Raw genomic sequence first — 21,245 nt, forward strand, 5'->3', positions numbered from 1 at the left:
TTTTGCATTAAGGAATTTGGATGAACGATGGAGTAGAGACAAAAATAGTAGCGGTGCACATGCAATAGAACTATGATTTGTGTGGCGCAGTGTGAGCGTAATGGAAAACAAAGAATTGGTTTTATTTAAGAGAAAATAAATCTAGTAGGGGTTGGAAACTTTTAGGGCCTGCTGAAATGAAAGTAATTGATTGCATTTATTCCAAGGGTAAAAGGAAACTATAAGTAAACGTATCAATTTATAAAACCAATTTTTATTTTGCTGCTGTAAAATTAGTGGCACTTGTTAACATAGACGGTGACCGTTGAGTGGTGCGAGCCAGGTGCGCTCGAGATGGAAGCAGCGGGTGTCTGAGTAGTGGTGGTTGGGTATATTTCAACAGAGCTAGACTCAGTGGTAGAGGTTGTGGCATAGCTCTGGACAGCACTGGTCACAGTAGTAGAGGTGGCAGCAGAGTAGCTCTCAATTGAGCTAGACGTGGTTGTAGCAGCGGTAGTGGTGGCAGCAGCAGCGGTTGTGGTCGTGTACTCGGTTGCAGATGAAGAGCTGACAACAGGAGCAGGGGCAGCAGAGCCAGCAACATAGACAGCGGGGCCAGGAATCGGGTAGCTATTGTAGGAGCTGTACAGGTCAAAAATAATGCCAGGACTGTTGGTCTTGTAAATGCCCGGAATAGCATGACCCACGGGAACAGCAGCTCCAGAACCTGTGACCGAAACCTGGGCGCAGTTGGGGTAGTACTGAGTTCCACGTGCAGAGTTGCTTGCATAGTCAGTGTCGGACTCGTGCAGAGCAATGACTTCAGTGCGCAAGAGGTAGTCGCCGGCCTTGATGTCTGACGGGATAGTAATGTCGAGTTTGCCGTGGTTGGCGCGGATTTTGTTGACGCACCACTGATTGCTAGAGGCATCATAGCCATCCTCGAAAACCTTGAACCACACGTCGCCCTTGCCGTTGCTCGACAGGGGTGCCATGTACACGAGGCAGGGGCCCAGGTGGGTAATATCAATAACATCATCAGAGTCAGATGCGTTGTCATGGTGCCACTCAACGGTGATCTTGGAGCCGGCAGCGACAGGGCAGGTTTTAGCAGCTGTGCTTGAAAGACCGCCGACACCGCAGGTCATGTCGGAGGATGAGGGATCCTTGACTGGGAAGTTGCGGTTGGACGGGTAGGGGCGAATGCAAACACCCTCGTCGTATTGTGTACCAGCAATGTTGAGCTTGCTAAGGTACGTGTGCGCGTTGGCTACTGAGGCCAGGCCGGCAAAAAGAGCAAGGGCGGAGGAGAAAGTAAAGGTCGTCTTCATTGCAATGTTGGAAACGGAAAATTGAGTTTTTTAAATGTGAATATTTAAAAGGACCGGCCAATTAAAAAAGTATATAAAAAAATTCAATAGCAACAAGGAAGCGGGGGGATAGTGCCAGTAGAGTGTGACTAAATTGAACGAAGGGTACTAAAAAGACTAGCTTATTTAGTACAAGGTTTGCGGCTGAGGGAGTAGGCAAGCGTAAGGTGAAAAGAGGAAGAAAGGGCTTGAGGAAACTGAGGATGGAAGAGATCTACAACGAATCTTATAAATTATTTTTGCATGCCAGACGACCAGCTTATATATCCAATTTGAAATACACATTGAAGCCAAATATCTTTATTGTACTGTTTTGCCATCTCAGCCATGAAAAAAGCAAATACTTTTGCTTCCCAATAAGATAAACAGTTATTCCACAACAAGATATTTTCTTGCACGTGGTGGTCCCGCGTCAAAGCTTTATTGCGGTCAACCTTGCAAGTGTCGACTATCAAGTGCCAACAACAATATTGGACCGATTGTGATCGGCTAGATAAAAAAAACATTATAAGAAACCCACCTCGCGGCAACAGCTAAAAAAACCAAAAAAAATAACCGCACGGGTTTTTTCTTTGTAGCATTTATGCTAAACAAAACAAAACAAGGCAAAAATACCCCTCAGTCATGCATTTCTCAAGTATAATGAAATGTAAAAAAATCCGGTTCAAAAAGTTTACTTTTTTTATATTCCGGCCGGATTTTTTTAGTCGCTCATTTTTCTCCTGCATTAGGCTTTCCAATTCAAAGATGACAAACGCATGGTTGTATCTTGATGTCCAAATAAAAAGGCAAATGCGGATTAATGGATGAGCATCAAAAAGAGATAAAATAATAACAAAACACGAAATAATCATCCTTGTATTTTTTCTTTGTACGAAATTTTGGGGTTTTCTTTTTACTCGATTGAAATGCAGCCATCAGTATCATCGAGGTTGTTTTTTTATGTTTTTTGTTGCGCAAAGAAGGGATTTGTGCTTCAACCACATGTTTGCCCTACAAGTGAATTTCTTTTAGTTATTTTTAGTCAAGTTGATAACAATAAAAAAGGAATTTTTTTACAAGGTCACTCATAGCGGCATTTAAAAAAGATTGAGTTGTTTTATTTTCCAATTCTTGTTTCTTTAAAATTGCAAATACAGCCTCGCAGATTCAATTAATGGGTCATTTTATAAAGTAGCGCGTGGCTTGTTTTTAAAAACAAATGATAATTCACTGATTATTTGAGATGGATGTAATATTCAAACTCTGAATTTGACACGCTGCGTGTGGCATACCCCTCATTAACGTCCCAATTGTACCCCTCATCAACGTCCCAATTGTACTCCTCAACAGTAACCTGATTACCAGAAGCCTTTGTCACCCAAGCCACATGTCCGGTCTCTCCGTCACTGGTCTGGGCAACAGCACCGACAGCCGGCTGCTTATCGATTTTAACATCGGTCTTACATGCAGCCTCGTCCTAGCTGTTGGCATTGCCCCCATTGAGTGGCCTTGTGTTGGTTGTGGAATTTGATTTGGGGGTTTCTGTTGATGCGCCAGGCGACAAAGCTCGCGCACTGGCATTTGTAGGAATTCCAGGGGTCAACGCCGCTGCGCTAGCCGGAGTACGGGTATTCGTCGGTCGCAAAGACGGCATGGGTTGCAGTTGGCAAGACGAGACAGAAAATAGAGACAATGTTGTTCATATTGGTAAAAAAATATTGATAATGAAAATGCAGATAATTTCCCACTTTGGCTTTGGAAGGGGGGTTTTATATGAAATTGGGGCTGCTACTACAACGGCAACACCATCAGCGCAGGTATTTATTGGTAAAAGGACAATGTGTTAGCGTACCATTGCTACAATCAACAATTGTTCTATTTTATTATTGTCCTATCAAGGACACAGTATCAGTATACAATGCAAGTGGCTTGAAATCGCAGGAACGCCACATAAATCATTCAATAGTACACACCCATGTCGACTCGAAATCGAGTCAAACTTAATCAAATAAAGCCGAGTCGAGTCGATATGCGTAGAAAACACCCAATCACTGCATACCAGCAAGGTCTGAGCCATTTTCATGCTGTTGGTGCTTAAAATGAACATAGTGATGGCGTATCGTGGAAAGTCAGGTTTTAAATTTCAAGCCAAAGCGGATAATATTACAATGAACCAAAACGAATTCGAAATTCAAATGGCCCTCCATTGTTAATATTGAAACTCAATTTATATTTTTCTTCCTCTTCGCCCTCTTTCCCAACCCTATTCGACAGCAATTTGACAGCAGCGGGCAGTGGCAGTTCGTGTCTTTATTTTTATTTTTCTTCTTATACTTCTGCATTGCTATCCTGCTTTCTCATCCTTTTTTTTTTTACAAATTCACTTTTCTCACACTTTCGCAAAAAATTATATAAACAAGTTTTATTTATCTTCAAAACGATGCTTTTCCGCCCAGCAACCCTTGTCGCATTGCTGATGGCCGCGGCCAATGTGGCCAATGGCTTGCATTTCTACCTGCGCGACGGCGAGCAGGAGTGCTTCTTAGAGGAGCTGCCCAAGGGCGTTCTCATCACGGGCCACTACAAGGCCGAGGAGTGGCGCGAGGCAGACAAGCGGTACGTCGAGAACCCAGGGATCACCGTATCAATGACAGCGGACGACAACGAGGCAGCTCACCGCGTGATGAACCAGAAGGGCGGCCACCAGGGCAAGTTCTCTTTCAGCGCAGGCAACCCTGGCGAGCACACGATCTGCGTGCAAGCGCATGGGGCGCAGTCTAGCGGCGGCTGGATGTCATCGTCAGTGGTCAGGTTTACGCTGGACATTGATGTTGGAGAGCCTGATGATGGTGGCCGCGAGGCGGTGGAGAAAATCAAGAGTATTGCGGATAAGATTAAGATCCTCAATTCGCAGTTGGAGGAGATCAAGCTGGAGCAGAAGTACCAGAGGGAGCGCGAGCTTGAGTTTGACGCTGCGACGTCGTCGATCAAGAAGCGTGTCATTTATTGGGCTTTCATTCAGCTGAGTATTGTTGGCGCCGTCAGCTACTGGCAGCTGCACCACTTGCGCCGCTTCTTCGAGGCCAAGAAGCTCGTCTAGGTCGTTTTGCAGTTCTGTTTTTCTCTTCTAATTATTTGGCCTTTTCAGTATCGTTTTTGTTTTATTTCGACAAGTGTTTGAAAAAGGCGTTTGAACAAGAATGTTTACAGGCGAGCGCTTCGAGAGTGCGTGGTAGGCCCCGGTCCATACGCGTGAGAGCTCTGCCGACGAAAGAAGGAATGCACGTAGAAATACACGCTATTGAAGAACCAGGGTGCACAACACAACCAATTAAGCAGGGCTGCCAGTGGGGCCAGCCACGACGCGACAGTGGAATAATAGGTGAACAATATGCGGGTCAGTCACGCTCTGCCCAGCCCAAGCAGCAGCCTCATAGCATCGAGTTTGGCGGCTTTGGACACGGGCACGATGTAAAAGACTGACATCAAATCAGCCGAAAACAGCGAATAGGCGCATGGCGGAGCCGGGTTGCAAGCCAGTGCTTCGGTTAGGGTGTTGGGCAACAACGGGCTAGGTAGCTGCTGCCTGCGTCTTTTATGGGGCTGCATGATTGCGCTGTCCGGCATATCATTAATGCCGTTGGTCAGTTCATATGAAGAGGCAGAGCCAAGCGAATTTACACTGTCCAGAGTCGAGTTTTTAATGCTGTTAGACATATATTTGATGCCATCCAGAAGCTTGTTCAATGCCTCCACAGTGTGTTTCCTGTCAATAGGTTTGGCTTTGCAGATGGGCGACTCGAGTTTGCTTAAATTTAAACGAGTCTCGATTATACACCTGTTGGCAAGGTTGTGGGCGCACGAGTCCAGAAACGCGGTCATCTTGGCGCTGTGGAACTCGATCATCGCGCGCATCCACATGTCGATCTCTGAATACGTTCTCAGTATAGAAATGTCTTTGGGTTTGATGAAGGGCGCCGTCAGCGAGGACTTGTCCAACATATATCTAATAAGCGATTCGGTAGCCTGCTGGTTCTCGGGGTTGACATTAGTGCAATTCATACCTTTAATCTTGTTGGTCTGACTGCCCGCATTGGGGTCGTTTGAAATTGGCAACGGCTCCTCTTGGTTGTCTGCAAAGTATCCAGTCGCATAAAGCGAAATGAATGCATTTGTAATGAAACGCTTTGCGTATGCGACTTTGCTATTGATTTGATGCAGCGTGAAGACATTGCCACATGCGGTTTGTAAGAAACGCAATGAGGCCAACGCCTTGTGCTTGTGTGCTGGAAAATTGGAAATACGGTTTGAATTGTTATTTGGTGTTGTTGTTGTCGCCGCCGAGACAAACGCGGTATATGCGTAATTATGCTTGCTGCTTACATTGTGTTCGCTGACCATTGCATCAATGTCACTTGACTCGAGAGATTGATATTCATTGTATGGGTTGTTGTCCTGAAATCTGGTAAGCTTAGCAATTGCCCTGTAGAACAGCATATTGCTTATTGTCGACCATTCCGATGCCACCATTGATGCTGTTGTGTTGCTTTTCAGTACACCGGTCGCCGCAAAGGCATATGGTGCACATTTGGTTACTTCAATAACGGGATCTGCAAATATGTATTCATTAACAGTGTGTGCGCGCTTGACAGTCATATTTGTGTGCGAAAATAAATATATAAATAAAAAATAAAGCCAAGAAAAAAATAACAAAATGAGTAGGGTATCAAAAATAGAGGAAATAATAATTTAACTAATATTATTTTGGAGGTACCAGGGCTTTATATAATTAATTTGTATCACTTTTTTCTTTGCATGTCAGAGTTGAAATTTTTTTAAAAAATATTTCCTTGTACCTCTTGATATTATTTCATTGGCACATTTCACTTTTTTCATTTTTCTTTTGTAAAATAAAAAATAAAGTGTTAGTGTGCTTATTCAGTCTACAGGTCACATAAACTACTTCCAAAGAATTCATGTGAAAGAAATACTCCAATTTGGCTAAAAAGAAAGAAATATTATAAAAATAGAAAAGCGCTATTTATTCATTTGAAAAACCGTGTTTCTACTCCATTGTTTTTATTTACGGCTGCACTTGTGTATAAATAAAAAAACACCCCGGATTATTGTTAAAGCGAATCTACTCACCGTTTTTTTATAAAAATAAAATACGTGGTGTACTTTGGCATGCACCATAGTGTTCTTGTACTTTTCTTTTGTCTATTGTAAAAATAAAAAGGTGTGATGTGAAAAAACATTTTTTACTTTTATTTCGGTATTCCTATTGTTATAGTAAGAAGGGGGTGTGAGGAGCACTAGTTGCCCAGTGTTAAAAGGTAGGGGTGCTTTTATAAAAGGTTTTATTACTAATGTTTCTAAAATACTGCTAGGGCCGGCCTCATCTTATATATGTGTCTTGTCGCCTTTGTTGTGCACATTGCCAATTGTGCGCTCCGTTGGTGAGAACTGGATCTTCTGCGAGCAGACCGGTATCTTGGCAAGTCAATGTTGTGGTTTTCGTGCGTGTACGCTCATGCGTGTGCATTGCAGAATGGGGAGCATGTTTGGGCATCAATGTAATGCCTCCCTAATTTACGCCTGCATGATCCAATTAGCGTCCTATCAATCGGCACGCAGGTGGAAGCCCGTTTCGCGATTCTCGACCCCAACATCTACTTTTATGTCTTCAGTCTGTGCAACACTATTGTCGTGTATTTTAATTTATTTTTAGCGCTCTATTCCAGTGTAAAATACTTGCAAAAATAAACATGTAACTTGGAAACAGTACTCTCAAATATAACCAATCAAAAATCAAGTAATTAAATAATTACGCTGTTGAATTCTGGGAAGACGTTCTGGTAACGTGAAGTGTGTAAAGTATGTATAAAAGTGTATTGAATAAAGGTAATATGTATTAAAAAAAATCAAGTAAAAACATATAACCATGCTGGGTCATTGTGCAACTTATAAATGATTGTGCGTTTTGGCTAAACAGTCAGGACTAGTTAATCAATTCACAACGATAAAGTAGTATACTCGGTACGCATTGGTTGCAATAAAGCCGGGTGGACCCACAAACCTGGTGGAGATTTTGGTTTCCGAATTTTAATTGCTTTATTGGGCGCAGAATCTTGGGGTTTCAACAGTAACATTATTGGCGGCAGAATCTTGGGGTTTTAACAGTAACATTATTGGCGCAGAATCTTGGGGTTTTAACAGTAACATTATTGGGGATAGTAATATGTATGTATTCGGAGCCTACAAACCTTTCAAGTGTCGATTTGTTTTCTAATTTTTTGTCTTTGGCGTCGATTAAAGATATTCCTAGGTATTTGTTGGACTTGAAAACACAAAGAACATTGACAGTAGTTCTTCTATTGTGGTTTTATCAGAACATTGTATCCAGATAGGGGGCTTACCTACTTTGTCATTGTAGCAAACGCAAACCAAGACAGAGTGCTTGGTACTGGTATTGGGCAGAGTAGGACACGTGTGCTTGGTGCAGAGCATGGAAAGACAAACAGTTAATGTATTTTATTAGTTAGTAAATAAAATAAAAATAAAAAGCAATACAACAATGTTTTATTTTATTGTTTCCATTGCGCATAGCTTGTTATATATAGTAATCTGAATACTCCAAAGAATGCAACGGAAAGTTGTAGCCATCTGGATGCGGGAAATTGGTTGTGAGAAAATTCGATACACCAATTGTAAGTATTGCAAACAGGTGTTCATTACAATGCATACAAATAATATAATAAAAAGCCCTCTTTTAATAGTACAGTGTAAAAAGAATGGGGGTGTAATTAGGAGTAGCCGGGTCATAAAACAAGTCCCCCCTTCAAACTGAGCAGGCATTGAAGCAGACGATGTTAGTGATATATTTTACTTAATGGCCAAAATAGAATGCAAAAACTATAGTATTAAGATAATGGTGTTTTTCTATTAGCGACCCGAATAGTGTTATCAGAGCCCCCTTTAAGCGCTTTTAGATATGCCGCAGCTTTGTTGTGCATGAGGGTCTTCAATGGGGCTACTGACTTGCCAACAATTTTAACATCAGAATGATTAAAAATACTCATAGACGTTTTGGGATCTATTTTTTCGTCAGTTTTAGCGCGCTTCATGTCTTCAAATGATACATTTTTACAAAAAGTTTTTTATTTTTTAATTGCATCGCCGACCTTGAGTTTTTTGGAGATGGGATAAAGGAAAATTCTTCATCAACCACTACAATAACATTTACTTTTCCACGATTTCCGTAGGTTTTGTCTTTTGTTTGTTGTTTTTTTTTTTTTTTTTTTTTTTTTTTTTTTTTTTTTTTTTTTTTTTTTTTTTTAGTTTGCCTTTTGTTGTGTTGCTTGCAGAAACTGCACTATTGATGTTGCGAGCATTAAAGAACTGCTCTTTTTTCTGGTAAAAGGTGATGGTTATGTGGTCAAATTATACATGGTATAAATACTTAAACTTTGTTAAACTATGAGTACTTGTGAATAAGGGTGCAGCACGATACAAAAAATTTGCAATATAAAGTTATAAAAACTAGAAAAAACTGAATTGAAGCAGAAAAAAATAAAGAAAAGTGAGCGGCGAAAATATCCTGCACATTTATAAGTATTTCTGATGCATACTTGCTTTGGCTGGTCAAGCAATTAATCGCTATTAGCAATACCTTTTTCTCTAATTGAGCATGAAGTCCAGGAAGCGGAATAATTGTGTAAAGTGCATGTGAGTAGCCAAAGTAAAAAGGAGCAGTTGCAAACAAAACAAATATAGAGACCTGCTGAACAGGATACACGAATTAATATGTGAATTAATAGATAAATAAAACAAACAAACAAAAGTATATAGTGTGGGCATATTGACTGGTGGCCGCAGCAGACGCAGACGCAGACGAAGCACTGGCAGTCTTGCAAAGAAGCAAGCAAAACAATTAGGAAATAAATTAATATTAAAACTTGATTATTTTTCAATCCCACTCATGCGTGACGTATACTATGCATTGTAATTAAAATCCAGGCGCCTAGCCACACTGGCAGCGGCACTGCAGCTGCCACCCCACACACCGGGTTGACTGGAGCAAAGTGCACTGCGATTTACTGCATCGCACTTGAAGTGGACAGCAGGCGGCGTCGGTGGATGAATAGTAGTGACCCGACGTCCGAATCCAAGGGGGAATAGCAAGGAAGGCAAATTGTATTATCCTTTTCAGCACCATTTTTCAATATTTTCAATACCTCGTCCCGCCGCCTATTGACCCGCCTCGCCCACTCAACAACTCAATCGCTGTATTTCGTCATTCCCCCGCCCTTTTTATTTTTTATTCTTTTTATCCTTTTTATCCTCTTTATTCTTTTCTTTCTCTACTTTTTCTATCATTATATTTATTTTTCGTATCCAAAAGTAGATTTCTAAATTCAACACCAAATTCAACCTTTAATTACTACTTCTTCTGCTACTGCTACTATTAATTTTTATATTTACACGCAAAGACATCCTCATTACACAAACGCACGCTCCTTCGCCCACTCTTATTATGCAGTATGTCGGCAAAGTCTTCTCGACAGTCAGCCAACTGTACAAGGAGCTCAACCCAGCGACACTCAGCGGCGCCATCGACGTGGTAGTGGTGGAAGATAAGGACGGGAATTTCAGCTGCTCGCCCTTTCACGTGCGCTTCGGCAAATTGCAGCTCCTCCGTCCGTCGGACAAGGCTGTTCAGGTTATTGTGAATGACAAGCCGGCCGAGTTTTACATGAAGGTCGGTGACTCTGGTGAGGGCTTTTTTGTTTTGGAAACGGAGAGCGATGTGCCGAGCCAGTTTGTCACTTCGCCTGTGGCGTCGCCTTCTCTGTCGTACAGGATTGGGGATGACCCCGATTTCCTCGATCTTGGCGCTAACAACGCTGCCGACCAGCTTAACAAAGGTAAGCAAGCAATAAATAGGTGTGATGCGATGCGATTCGATTCGATGCAGTGATGGCAATGTCTTATTTTTAATTTTGCAAATGCAGAGAAAGAAAGGAGAGCTAGCGCTGCGAAGCTTGCTTGATTATTTGCTTATTTGGTTATTTGGTCGCGCAACGAGTCGAGCATTGCAGACTAATCAACCGATGCATTGCTTTCTTCTTTTTTGTTTGCTTACCTGTTGGATTTATGACACGTAGACGGATACGTGAGTGCTCCCAGTGCGCACGGCTCAGAATCCGACCCCGAATCGGAGCCCGAAGGCAGCAGCAACGCCAACGCCAACGCCAACAGCAGCAGCAGCAGCGACGATGTCATGGTCAACACCAGATCTCGGATATCCAATCTCGACACAGACCGCGCGCACAGCGACAATGAAAGTAACATCGGGCTGCACAAACACTGGAGCCAACACAAGCCGCTCATGCAGGGGCAGCCGGACGCATCCGCCGTGGCCTTCAACGATGACATGGCCCTGCCCATTGGCAGCAATAGGCCGAGCGAACGCATTCTGCACCAGCTCGATCTCTCTTCCCCTGCGGCCACGGGAGGGCGCAGGAGCAGCGATCGGCAGTTTTTTGCCAGCCGGCTGCGCTCCCAGAGCAACAACACCAACACCAACACCGACGCTGGCGCTGGCGCTGGATCCCTGGTGGGCGGCCGGGCTGCCAGGTACAAAAGACGCACGATGAGCGCCGTCAGCGACTCAGCATTCGAGCTTGATGCCTTTGCAAAACTTGCAAGCTCGGGCAGCGTCAGAGCTGCACTGGCGACCTGGCATTTCCCATGTCGCGCAGTGGCAATGGCGGAAGCGGCGGCCGCCTTGACGACGACAGCAGCAGCGGCCGCGCCGGGTCGGGTGGCCTGCACTCCGAGTGGGACTGGGGCGTCAAGATCACGCCCACGCCACACACCGGCGAAATCGCCGCCGAGCCCTCGCTAGCCGTCAGCAACAGCAACGACATCAACGGCGTCGACGACAAGACGGCTGCCGACGTGCGCCAGCCGGGTGCCAGCGAGCAACCCAATAAGCATGCACTTGATGTGTCCGCGCTCCTGGAGGCAGCAGTAACCCGCAGGTCGGCCAGCTCGTCGCCGGTTCTAGAGATTTCATTGTGTGGAATCGAGGCCTTGCAAGTGGCTGTCGATGCGACTTACCAGCAGCGCATATTTGATGGTGCACGCGTTCAGGCGCAGACATTTGAAGCCGACCCCATTGGTATCATCACCAACCCGAGCCTGGTCTTCCGCCAAGTCAACGGCGAGTATGTGCAGGGCGAGGCTCTGGTCATTGCGCTGGTGTCGCAGCTTGCCTTTGGTCTGCCCTTGGACCGCTGCTTGCAGTACCAGCAGAGTTCAGTCGCCGGCGGCTCTACCAGCACAGCCGCCGTCATCACGCTGCCAGGGCTCGCGCAGCAGTCATCGCAGCTTCGCGTCAGCGGCGCGTCGTCGCTTGAGCCGGCGGCAATCAACGCTGCCAGCGCGTCAGCAGAGAGGATTGTCGCCGAGATCGACAGCAGCAGCCTGAACATTGGCGATGAGCTGTCCGCCAGCTCTGCCACGGCGGCAGCGGCCGCCACTTCTGCCGCGTCCTCAGCCGCCTCCACTGCCAGCAAGCCCGAGGGCCGGCGCTGGTGGCGATGGGGCCAACGCACAGCGTCAACTGCCCAGCCCGACGCGGACAGCGCTGCAGGTTCGTAGCAAAGACTTTGGTTGCAGAGGGGGACCCCGCCGACGCCGTGGCCATCAGAATGCCGCTGCAGCCTGTCGAGGCCATGACCCGTACTCCACGCACGACGGCATGTCCTCGGCGGATGAGGCCGGCGGCGCATACATGAGCGATGAGGGGCTTTGATACACCCTGTGGCGAGGCAGCGCAGTCACCAGCATTCGTTGCACTACGCCAAGACGTGCGGATGACCTCCGAGCAGCTAAAGTCGCTCGGCCTGAGGCAGGGCGCCAATGACATCAAGTTCCTTGTGCCTTCAAACAAGGCGTACTGCGAGGCGAAGCTCTATTTGTACAGATACGACACGCAGATCGTCATCTCTGATATCGATGGGACGATTACAAAGTCGGACGCGCTGGGCCACCTGTTCAACATGGTCGGCAAGGACTGGACGCACCAGGGCGTCGCCAAGCTGTACACGACATTGCCAACAACGGGTACGAGATCCTGTACCTGACGTCCAGGGCTATCGGGCAGGCTGACGGCACGCGGTACTTTTTAAACAACGTCAAGCAGGGTCAGTTCAAGCTCCCAGGGGCCCACTGCTGCTGTCACCCGACCGCCTGTTCACGTCGTTCCACCGCGAGGTCATCATGCGCCGCCCACAGGAGTTCAAGATGGCATGTCTGCGAGATATCAAGAACCTGTTCGGCGACCAGTCGCCGTTCTACGCCGGCTTTGGAAACCGCATCACCGACGCCATGTCTTACCGCAGCGTCAATGTGCCTGTGTCGCGCATCTGTACCATCGACACGTACGGCGAGATCAAGCTGGATCTGCTTCCAGGCTACAAGTCATCGTATGTCAAGATCAACGACCTGGTTGACATGATGTTCCCGCACTGTCGTCAAAGCTCGACCCAAAATACAATGACTGGGAGTACTGGAAACCCAAGATGCCGGAAATCGACGATGAGCTCGCCGAGATCGATGCTATGCTGACCCTGGAGGCGAATGCCGCAGCGAACAAGAGCAAGCCGAGTGTGAACGCAAAGGGCACCGTCCCTGCGGCTGTGGCTACTGCTTTGTCATTGCCCAGTGCCGCGCGTCGCACTTCGATATCGTCACCATTGTACATGTTCCACGGACGAGCCACGCACAGTCGAGCATTGGGTCGCCAGCGCAAAACCAAAGGTCACCATTGTCCCACGCAGGAGGTCATCATCATCACCAGCAATATCTGGCTTTGGGAACACCGGCACTGTCAGACACCGCAGTCCGACAGAGAGCCGATTCGTGGGCCAGCTCGACGCAAACTGCACTGCCGCCCAATGTGTCCGACAGCTCGCAGGCAGATGCAAAGGGGCCGCAGCCGATGGCTGCATGTTGAGGCAGCACCAGCAGCAGATACAGACACGGCAAATGACAACAATAGCAACATCAGTGGTGGTCACTTGAACCTTTTGAAAAAGGCTAGCAGCGCGTTATCACCATTTAATCTTGTGCGTGGCTCGTCGCCGCTTCCACCACCTCAACCGCTTCATTGCCATCGGCTATTGCATCAACACCATCGGGCTCAGACTTGAACCGTGTTGCCGATGGAGAGTGCACTTCAATAAGCGACAAAGGTGATGGTAACACACCCAAAGCCATGTCGCCCCCTGCATCTGCATCGTGTTCTGAAGCAGGATCCGTATCGGATTCATCTTCGTTTGCATATGCAGATGATCATGTTCGTCATGGCAACGTTGCTAAGACTCACAAACAACCAACGTGGCGTTGTTTAATTTTGCCAAACCATCAGTCTGGTCGCCCAAACCAGGTAGCAAAGCCAACATAAAGTTGGATGGTGATGCCAGTGACAACAACAATGGTGACGAAGGTGACGATTCTTTGGCAGATGACCCTGCGCTTGTGCAGCGGCAGCGAGACTTGTGCCACACATAAGTGCGCGTCGCATCAATGGTGGCACTGGTTTTGATGACGCAAATGCAACGCACAATGCCGCGACCAAACATTCCAGCAGAGCATCAGTGCGGTCCAATTCAATGAGTACCGACGGCGGGTATAATGACTACAGTGACGAAGATGATGTCGACACGGATATTGACAATGGCCAAGATGAGGATGAGGATGATGATGGGAACGGAGATAATGACGAAGATGACGATGATGATATTGATGAGGATGACATTATCGACCAGGACACACTGGACATTATGCACGATATGGAGCAAGTGCAGCATTTATAATAGATTTTATAATACTACTGATTAAATGTCACAGTCAAGGCACATTTAAAGTGACATAGGGCTGATAGGGCGGTGTATTTTACAATCGGTAATAGTATTGATGACTATATTGAACTTAATTATACACAAAGGAAATTTTCATTTTTATATATAATCTTAGTCCATGGGCTTAGTGTTTATACCAATTTGCGACAAGTGGGCACAGTCGTGTTGTTGATTTTTTATTTAATTTATTGATGGAATTATATCTACATTACTATTTCAAATTTTTATTTCGAGGTAGCCAAAGGCTACTGAAGCTGTGGATATTGGCCCTTTCAGGCCCCTTCATTGGCTTTATTTTAATAATAAAGGCTTTACTGCCCCTATTCCCCATATACTCCTTGTGATGCTGCCAGAGCATAATATAACCTCATCTAAGCCGAGAGCCCACAGTCTACTGGATTAATACTGGATAGACATTTATACAGTAACATTTGAGGAGCTTTACATGGCCTATAATAGGGCAATTAGAGAGGACTCAATAGAAGGCCTCTCTAAGGAATTTTGGAATTAGTTTAATGTGATTTATTAATATGTCAAAAATGGTATTCTCAGAACGTGTATCAAACAATGCCTCTTGTGGGGAGGCAATTATGCTAGAGGTTTTAAATTCCATGGTTTGATAAAATGACAAATGTCCTCTGTTAGCTCCTTCCAGCCGCGTTTCATATCTAAGTTCCAGCTTCTTTGTCCTGGTAATGGGCATCCACACTGTAATAAGAATAGTTTGTCAAAAATATATTTATTATTCAAAATTCACTATAAGGGAGCTTAAAGAGCTCCGCTTATTTATTCAAAACTATCGACAGTGAAAATAGAAATCGTTGTCATTGTAATGCAATTTGGACTAGCTATAATATATATTAATAGAAATGAGACTACGGAAAGAGCTGAAGAGCTCACTATTCAGAATTCGCCGTACGCGTAAAATATCATAAACATATTTTACGCGTCTGCGCTGTCACGTGACTCGGCCCCCATTTTTGATGTTACAAATATGCTGCTTGACTACTTTAATTATTTTCCATTGCCTATGTTAACAAGTGTATTTCATAAATATTTAAAAATGTATTCTGTAAAAGCTGGGAAAATAAAAGAGAAGGAACAAATAAATGTTGTTGTTTTGCCCTTTTTATGACTGAGTCTTCATATTCACAAGAAAAAGGGCAACCAATGGGCATTGCCTATAAAGGAAAGCTATACACAACTCTCTATATGGACCAAATATACCAGCTCAAAGCAATTGTATTATCTATCCAAGCAGACTAGGCCAGCCTAGACATACTTTGGTGGTGAGTTAATAATAGTATATTTCAGTAATTGATCATTTTAAATATTGACTTATTATCACACATCCTTATTATGAACAAGCTTCAGGGAGATCTCTTTCAATTTATATTTCTCCTGGAATTTGTGAATTGTACAATCTTTGTGTTTACTGTATATAAACTTATCCTTACCTTTTTTCTCATAAATGATACACTCAATCAAGTTGTCTCTCTTTTCTTTGCTAACAGCCTTTCCATTGATCAGAAGTGTTTTCTGTTTCACTAATTCATCATATGCCATAGTGGTGACTTCCTGGAATGTTGTGTTTTCATTAATGTCTAATGTTATAGTTTCTACAGTATTTTTCTCAGCATCATATACAACATCAATAGTATGATCACATCCATTATATGTGGATTGGTCCAGTTGGAGTGGCAGGTATAAATTTATCTTGGGGAAGGATATACTACCTAATTTTTTGAATCCCTTTTTAACTGAGCTCATTGGAATATCAAAAACTAATTATAGTGAAGTATTAGCAAAATAAAGTAAGCTGATTAAAATAAAAGCTAAGGATAAAATGAAAACACAATTTGCCTCCCAACCAATCTTATTATATATATATGCAGTTGCTTGTAAAACCAAATGTATTTGCCTGAAAACATTTTTCTCTACACTTTCTCTCTGCAACCTGCTTGGACCAATTTTAAAAGCATCATTACATTCTTTTTATTTTATTTATTTGTAGATGCTTTTCATAATGCAATTCACACCTTTCCATCTACTCCATTCATTTTATAGGTTTTGTGCTAATGATAGGAATTTGTATTGGTTGCCAATATTCCCAAGCATGGATACATCAAAATTTATGATATTTTTTGTGAGTCCCACATAGTGTTAATGAGTGAATTAAATAAACATAGGTAAAACTATATTCTAAAAACTAGGAAACAAGCAGGGAGAGAACTAATAAAATGTTATTTTGCCATTTTTATGCCTGTGAGTCTTTCTACTCATAAAGATAAGGGCAACTGATGGGCATTGTAATGAGGAATTGTGCTGGTTATAATAAATATTAATCTGAATGAGACTACGAAAAGAGCTAAAGAGCTCACTATTCGGAATTCGCTGTATGCGTAAAATATAATAAACATATTTTACACGTCTGCGCTGTCACGTGACTCGGCCCCCATTTCTGATGTCACAGGCATTGCCTATTAAGGAAATCTGTGCCCAACATAAGATGAGGCCGGCCCTAGTAGTACTTTAGAAACATCAGAAATAAAACCTTTTATAAAATCACCCCTAATTTTTAATACTAGACAACTAGTGCTCATCACACCCCCCCTCTTACTATAACAGCAATTTGACTAATAGAAACTTACATAGATAATTACAGGGGTCCAGGAAGGTTTTTTATGTTAATCCATTATTCTTGCTGAACAACTTTTTAATTGTTATAATAGTCCAAAGTACTCCATTTCCTCTTTTAAACTATAGGAATTCTTTATAAAACCTGCTGGCTGCTTGAGCCAATGACAGTCAGTGTGACATCAGAAATGGGGGCCGAGTCACGTGACAGCGCAGACGTGTAAAATATGTTTATGATATTTTACGCGTACGGCGAATTCTGAATAGTGAGCTCTTTAGCTCTTTCCGTAGTCTCATTTCTATTAATATATATTCTAGCTAGTCCAAATCGCATTACATTTGGTAGCACCTCAAGTTCGAAAACCCGCGCTTCCTCATCAACGACTGACTGACCGACAGACAAACTGGTTAATATATATATATAAAAACAAAAAAACAAAAAAACAAAAAAAAAAAAAACAGTAACCATGACTGGAATGTCGCCATACGAATCGGCAATGAGATTCAGCCCGACACTGGCACCAGACGAGGACAACGCAGAGAAGGTGGCAATTGCCGTTGGACCCTGGGTGAGAGATACTGAGGAACACTTTATCCACGCAAAGCTAGACGAGAGTGAGTGGGTATTTGTAGCCTCACACAAGATCCCAACAGACAAGAAAAACGAGTACCGCAGACACTGTACAGAACACAACAAGGACCACCGCGACTGGGGAACGTTCAAGGAGTTCCTGACAACTACATACTCGCGTGCAGTGTCATACTATGACACACTGCACAAATACTACCACCTACAACAGCCTGGGACATTAGAGACCTTAGAGGAGTTTGTGGTGCAATTCAAGTACCTCGCGGAAATTCTGGAATTCAAACTCTCAGACAGGCATGTGACCACGACCTTCCTCATGAAGCTACCACCAATGCTCAACCAGCAGATTCTGAGCGAATCGACAAGCTCGACAGTATACGAGATTGATGCACTGACTTCCCGTGCCAGAGCCTTCCTGCGCATTCATGGCCGTCATGATAATACAGCTATGAATGTGGATGCAATAATGGTGAATGCAGTGCAGACAGAAAGGAGACGCAGTGGCCTGCCGCCATTTGCAAGTGTCTCCAAGCAGTCGGGCTGTACCAAGGAGATGTTTGAGAAGTGGGCTGCCAACAACGTGTGCCTTGGGTGTGGCAGTGATGAACACAAGTGGCATCGCTGCCCTAAGAATACACACCCAAAAGCAAGAAGGGCATGAGTGGATGTGAGTCCTCTGCCCTTATCATCTCTGAAATTGCCGTTTGCCCCCCAAATAAAACCGCTATTAACAGACAAACCTCACCTGAGCCCCAACTGATTTTAAATGCAACTATAGACACCAAAGCCATCCGTGTGCTCATCGACAATGGATCACAAATTACCATCATCAACGAACAGACCCGCGACCGACTTAAACTGAAATCCGAACGACTACAACACAGCCAACCAATACAACTGGCCAATGGCGCACACTACAAGGACTGCACCGAGTCATGCACAGTAACGCTGCGCCTCCTGAGCAACCTAACAATTACAGTACATTGCCTTGTTCTCCCAGTTTCCGAAGATATAATATTAGGAAATAATTGGCTAAAAAAACACAAGGCCACGATCCACAGCCACCTTGACAAGGTGACATTTGACTATGGCGGGAAAAGCTGGTCCATCCGGGGTAATGCAGAGCCTCGGACCGACGAGGACCAGCTGAAGCCTATGTCAATCAGTGCACTGAAAACTGCACGTGCAAACGACCAAATTGAGGAATGGGGATGGCTACGAATTACATTCCCTGACAACGATACCAATCCAGCAATCCATGTGGCAGCAACCACGACGACACAAGACAGGGCGCTACAGGAGCTACATGCCAGATACACCCAAGTCCTTGATCAGCCGCCCTCCAAACGACCACCACCAGGCGGCCCTGAGATGGAAATCCATGTACATGAGGGCACAGCACCTGTGACCAAGGCACCATACCGCCTGTCACATGCAGAGATGGATGAACTAGACCGACAAGTGACTGACTTACTTGCAAAGGGGTATATCCGCCCGTCATCTTCCCCATGGGGTGCACCAGTCCTCTTTGTCAAGAAAAAGGATGGATCAATGCGCCTGTGTGTTGACTACCGTGGCCTGAACGCAGTGACGATAAAAGATGCATTCCCAATGCCGCGTATAGACGATTTGCTTGACGACACCCGTGGCGCAAAAGTTTTCTCGAAAATCGATTTGGTACAGGCTTACCACCAGGTGCGAATTTGCAATGCAGACATCGCCAAAACTGCCTTCCGCACAAAACAAGGGTCATTTGAATTCACAGTTGTACCTTTCGGGCTGACAAATGCCCCTGCCGTCTTCCAACGTGTCATGAACCATGCGCTGCGCAACCTACTTGGCAAAACGTGCATCGTGTACCTAGACGACATCTTAGTCTTTTCAAAGAATGACGCCGACCATGCAAAAGATCTCGAGGATGTACTCGCCTGCCTCAAGGAGCACAACCTGCACACAAAACCCGAAAAATGTGCATTCTTCAAAGACACAGTCGACTTCCTTGGGTTTGTCATTTCAGGCAAGGGTATTGCGACTGACCCACGCAAAGTAGATGCCGTTAAAGAGTGGCGCACGCCAGAGACAATTACAGACATCCGCGCATTCCTTGGATTAAGCGGCTACTACCGCCGGTTTATTAAAAACTATGCTAGAATAGCACTACCGCTGACCGATTTGCTATGCAATACCGACTTTTCGTGGAACGACCAGGCTGACAGGGCTTTCACCGAGCTGAAGCAGCAACTATCCACAGCACCAATACTCCATCAGTATGATCCAACTTGCGAAACGAGAGTCGAGACAGATGCATCCGGCTCTGCAATTGGCGGTGTCCTACACCAACGACATGACAAGGTGTGGTGCCCAGTGGCATTCTATTCGGCAAAGCTGGGACCAGCACAGCGCAACTATGCAGTCCACGAGCAAGAACTTCTTGCAATCATTCGTGCACTGGTCCTCTGGCGGCATTACCTACATGGCATCAAGTTTGAAGTGATTACAGACCACAAATCAATCGAGTTCCTTAAGACGCAAAACAACATATCCCCGCGCCAGGCCCGCTGGCTGGATATCTGGCAGGAATTCGACATGAAAATCATTTACCGCAAGGGCGCTCAAAATGCAGTTGCTGACGGCTTGTCACGCTCACTCGAATCGCAACCCGACAACATAGTATACGCAGCGTCACATTCAGGCAAGGTGCCACACATGGCACTGACGCCACCGACAGGACTGACTGCACCAGCTATACCACTAAATGATGCCCCGCTGAACAACACGAGTAAAAACGATGACGCCGCACACACATCCGTACCTATACCTATGCCCATACCCATGCCCAATATCAAGACAACCACTCCAGCTGCACAGACAACGAATTTTCCGCCAACGCCAGCCGTGGTCGACAGAACATATTTGACTGCCGATGAGCGCAGAGAACTAAACCGTGCTGAATATGTGCGCAAGTCGCTGCACTACAAGAACTACCAACGCGGATGTCGCGCTGAAGCCGAAACAGAAGCCAAACGAACACAAGAGACAGTGGCTGCAGAAACGATGAGTGCAACCATGGAGACTGACCAGCCAAAGGACAATACGCACAACGACGACCTGATAGACCAATTTGAAAAATGGAAACTGTGCGCACTGTTTGTGCCACGCACAACTGCCAACAGCATGGAGGTTCAGCTGCTACACGACGATGCGACGATGCCTTGCAAGGCATATCCAGATGACGCTGGATTTGATGTATACTGTATAACCAAGTTTGTGCTCGAGCCCAAGGCCCAACACCTTGTCCCATTAGGCATCGCCGCCAAGGCGCCAATAGGCACATACCTGCGCATTGCCCCACACAGTAGCCTGGCTGCCAAGGGTGTTGTGGTGCTCGGAGGAATAGTCGACGGGGGCTACCGCGGTGAGATTTCAGTACTCCTGTTCAACACAGGCAATATAGAGATTCCGTTCGCTGCACATGACCGCATAGCACAGTTGATTCCAACCAAGATCGCACACTCACACATCACTGAGGTCAAGTCCTTTGAGGAGACAGCCGGTGGAGCCAACGGGTTCGGCTCTTCAGGAAAAGGGGGAGGATAGCAGTCCGCATGGCTGCTGTCAAAGCGCTAACGCTGAAGACGAGCGCGAACCCTGAGAACTCCTACAAGGGCGACAGCAAGTTGGAGAAAATTATGGAGAGGATTAGTAGTGGCGAAGAACCAACATCCAGAGCCGAGCGCGACATTACAAACAAATTCC

At 45.2% G+C, this 21,245-nt stretch overlaps 6 protein-coding genes across 6 annotated transcripts; 3 read left to right on the forward strand and 3 right to left on the reverse strand.

Moving 5' to 3' along the window:
* Positions 1-101: 101 nt before the first annotated feature.
* BX661DRAFT_183613 (glycosyl hydrolase family 61-domain-containing protein) lies at positions 102-1,648 on the reverse strand. The gene has a single exon (XM_051536273.1). The coding sequence runs from the start codon at positions 1,308-1,310 to the stop codon at positions 273-275; it is 1,038 nt and encodes a 345-aa protein (XP_051391348.1). The 5' UTR covers positions 1,311-1,648; the 3' UTR covers positions 102-272.
* An 820-nt stretch (positions 1,649-2,468) lies between these two features.
* BX661DRAFT_224990 (uncharacterized protein) lies at positions 2,469-2,808 on the reverse strand (the record flags this gene model as incomplete). Its single annotated transcript, XM_051538927.1, has 2 exons — positions 2,469-2,623; positions 2,648-2,808. Coding segments are annotated over 2 exons (219 nt in total), but the record flags the coding sequence as incomplete, so codon positions are not given.
* A 963-nt stretch (positions 2,809-3,771) lies between these two features.
* On the forward strand, positions 3,772-4,431 carry BX661DRAFT_198863 (emp24/gp25L/p24 family/GOLD-domain-containing protein; the record flags this gene model as incomplete). Its single annotated transcript, XM_051538271.1, has 1 exon — positions 3,772-4,431. One exon carries the CDS (start codon positions 3,772-3,774, stop codon positions 4,429-4,431), a length of 660 nt encoding a protein of 219 aa, XP_051391350.1.
* A 151-nt stretch (positions 4,432-4,582) lies between these two features.
* BX661DRAFT_31179 (uncharacterized protein) lies at positions 4,583-6,111 on the reverse strand. Its single transcript, XM_051539057.1, has one exon. The coding sequence runs from the start codon at positions 5,985-5,987 to the stop codon at positions 4,734-4,736; it is 1,254 nt and encodes a 417-aa protein (XP_051391351.1). The 5' UTR covers positions 5,988-6,111; the 3' UTR covers positions 4,583-4,733.
* Positions 6,112-9,637: 3,526 nt separating this feature from the next.
* Positions 9,638-10,392, forward strand: BX661DRAFT_31232 (lipin, N-terminal conserved region-domain-containing protein). The gene has a single exon (XM_051539059.1). It carries the CDS (start codon positions 9,868-9,870, stop codon positions 10,309-10,311), a length of 444 nt encoding a protein of 147 aa, XP_051391352.1. The 5' UTR covers positions 9,638-9,867; the 3' UTR covers positions 10,312-10,392.
* A 554-nt stretch (positions 10,393-10,946) lies between these two features.
* Positions 10,947-12,130, forward strand: BX661DRAFT_31234 (uncharacterized protein). The gene has a single exon (XM_051539060.1). The coding sequence runs from the start codon at positions 11,085-11,087 to the stop codon at positions 11,997-11,999; it is 915 nt and encodes a 304-aa protein (XP_051391353.1). The 5' UTR covers positions 10,947-11,084; the 3' UTR covers positions 12,000-12,130.
* Positions 12,131-21,245: the final 9,115 nt, after the last annotated feature.

This window comes from Kickxella alabastrina (assembly GCF_025024165.1).
Source record: "Kickxella alabastrina strain RSA 675 chromosome Unknown BX661scaffold_13, whole genome shotgun sequence".
In the NCBI taxonomy this organism is placed as follows: domain Eukaryota; kingdom Fungi; phylum Kickxellomycota; class Kickxellomycetes; order Kickxellales; family Kickxellaceae; genus Kickxella; species Kickxella alabastrina.

Bases quoted from the DNA above. Each gene is read 5' to 3' on its own strand.
- BX661DRAFT_183613 (XM_051536273.1), bottom strand. From the start codon at position 1,310: ATGAAGACGACCTTTACTTTCTCCTCCGCCCTTGCTCTTTTTGCCGGC.
- BX661DRAFT_31232 (XM_051539059.1), top strand. From the start codon at position 9,868: ATGCAGTATGTCGGCAAAGTCTTCTCGACAGTCAGCCAACTGTACAAG.
- BX661DRAFT_31179 (XM_051539057.1), bottom strand. From the start codon at position 5,987: ATGACTGTCAAGCGCGCACACACTGTTAATGAATACATATTTGCAGAT.
- BX661DRAFT_31234 (XM_051539060.1), top strand. From the start codon at position 11,085: ATGTCGCGCAGTGGCAATGGCGGAAGCGGCGGCCGCCTTGACGACGAC.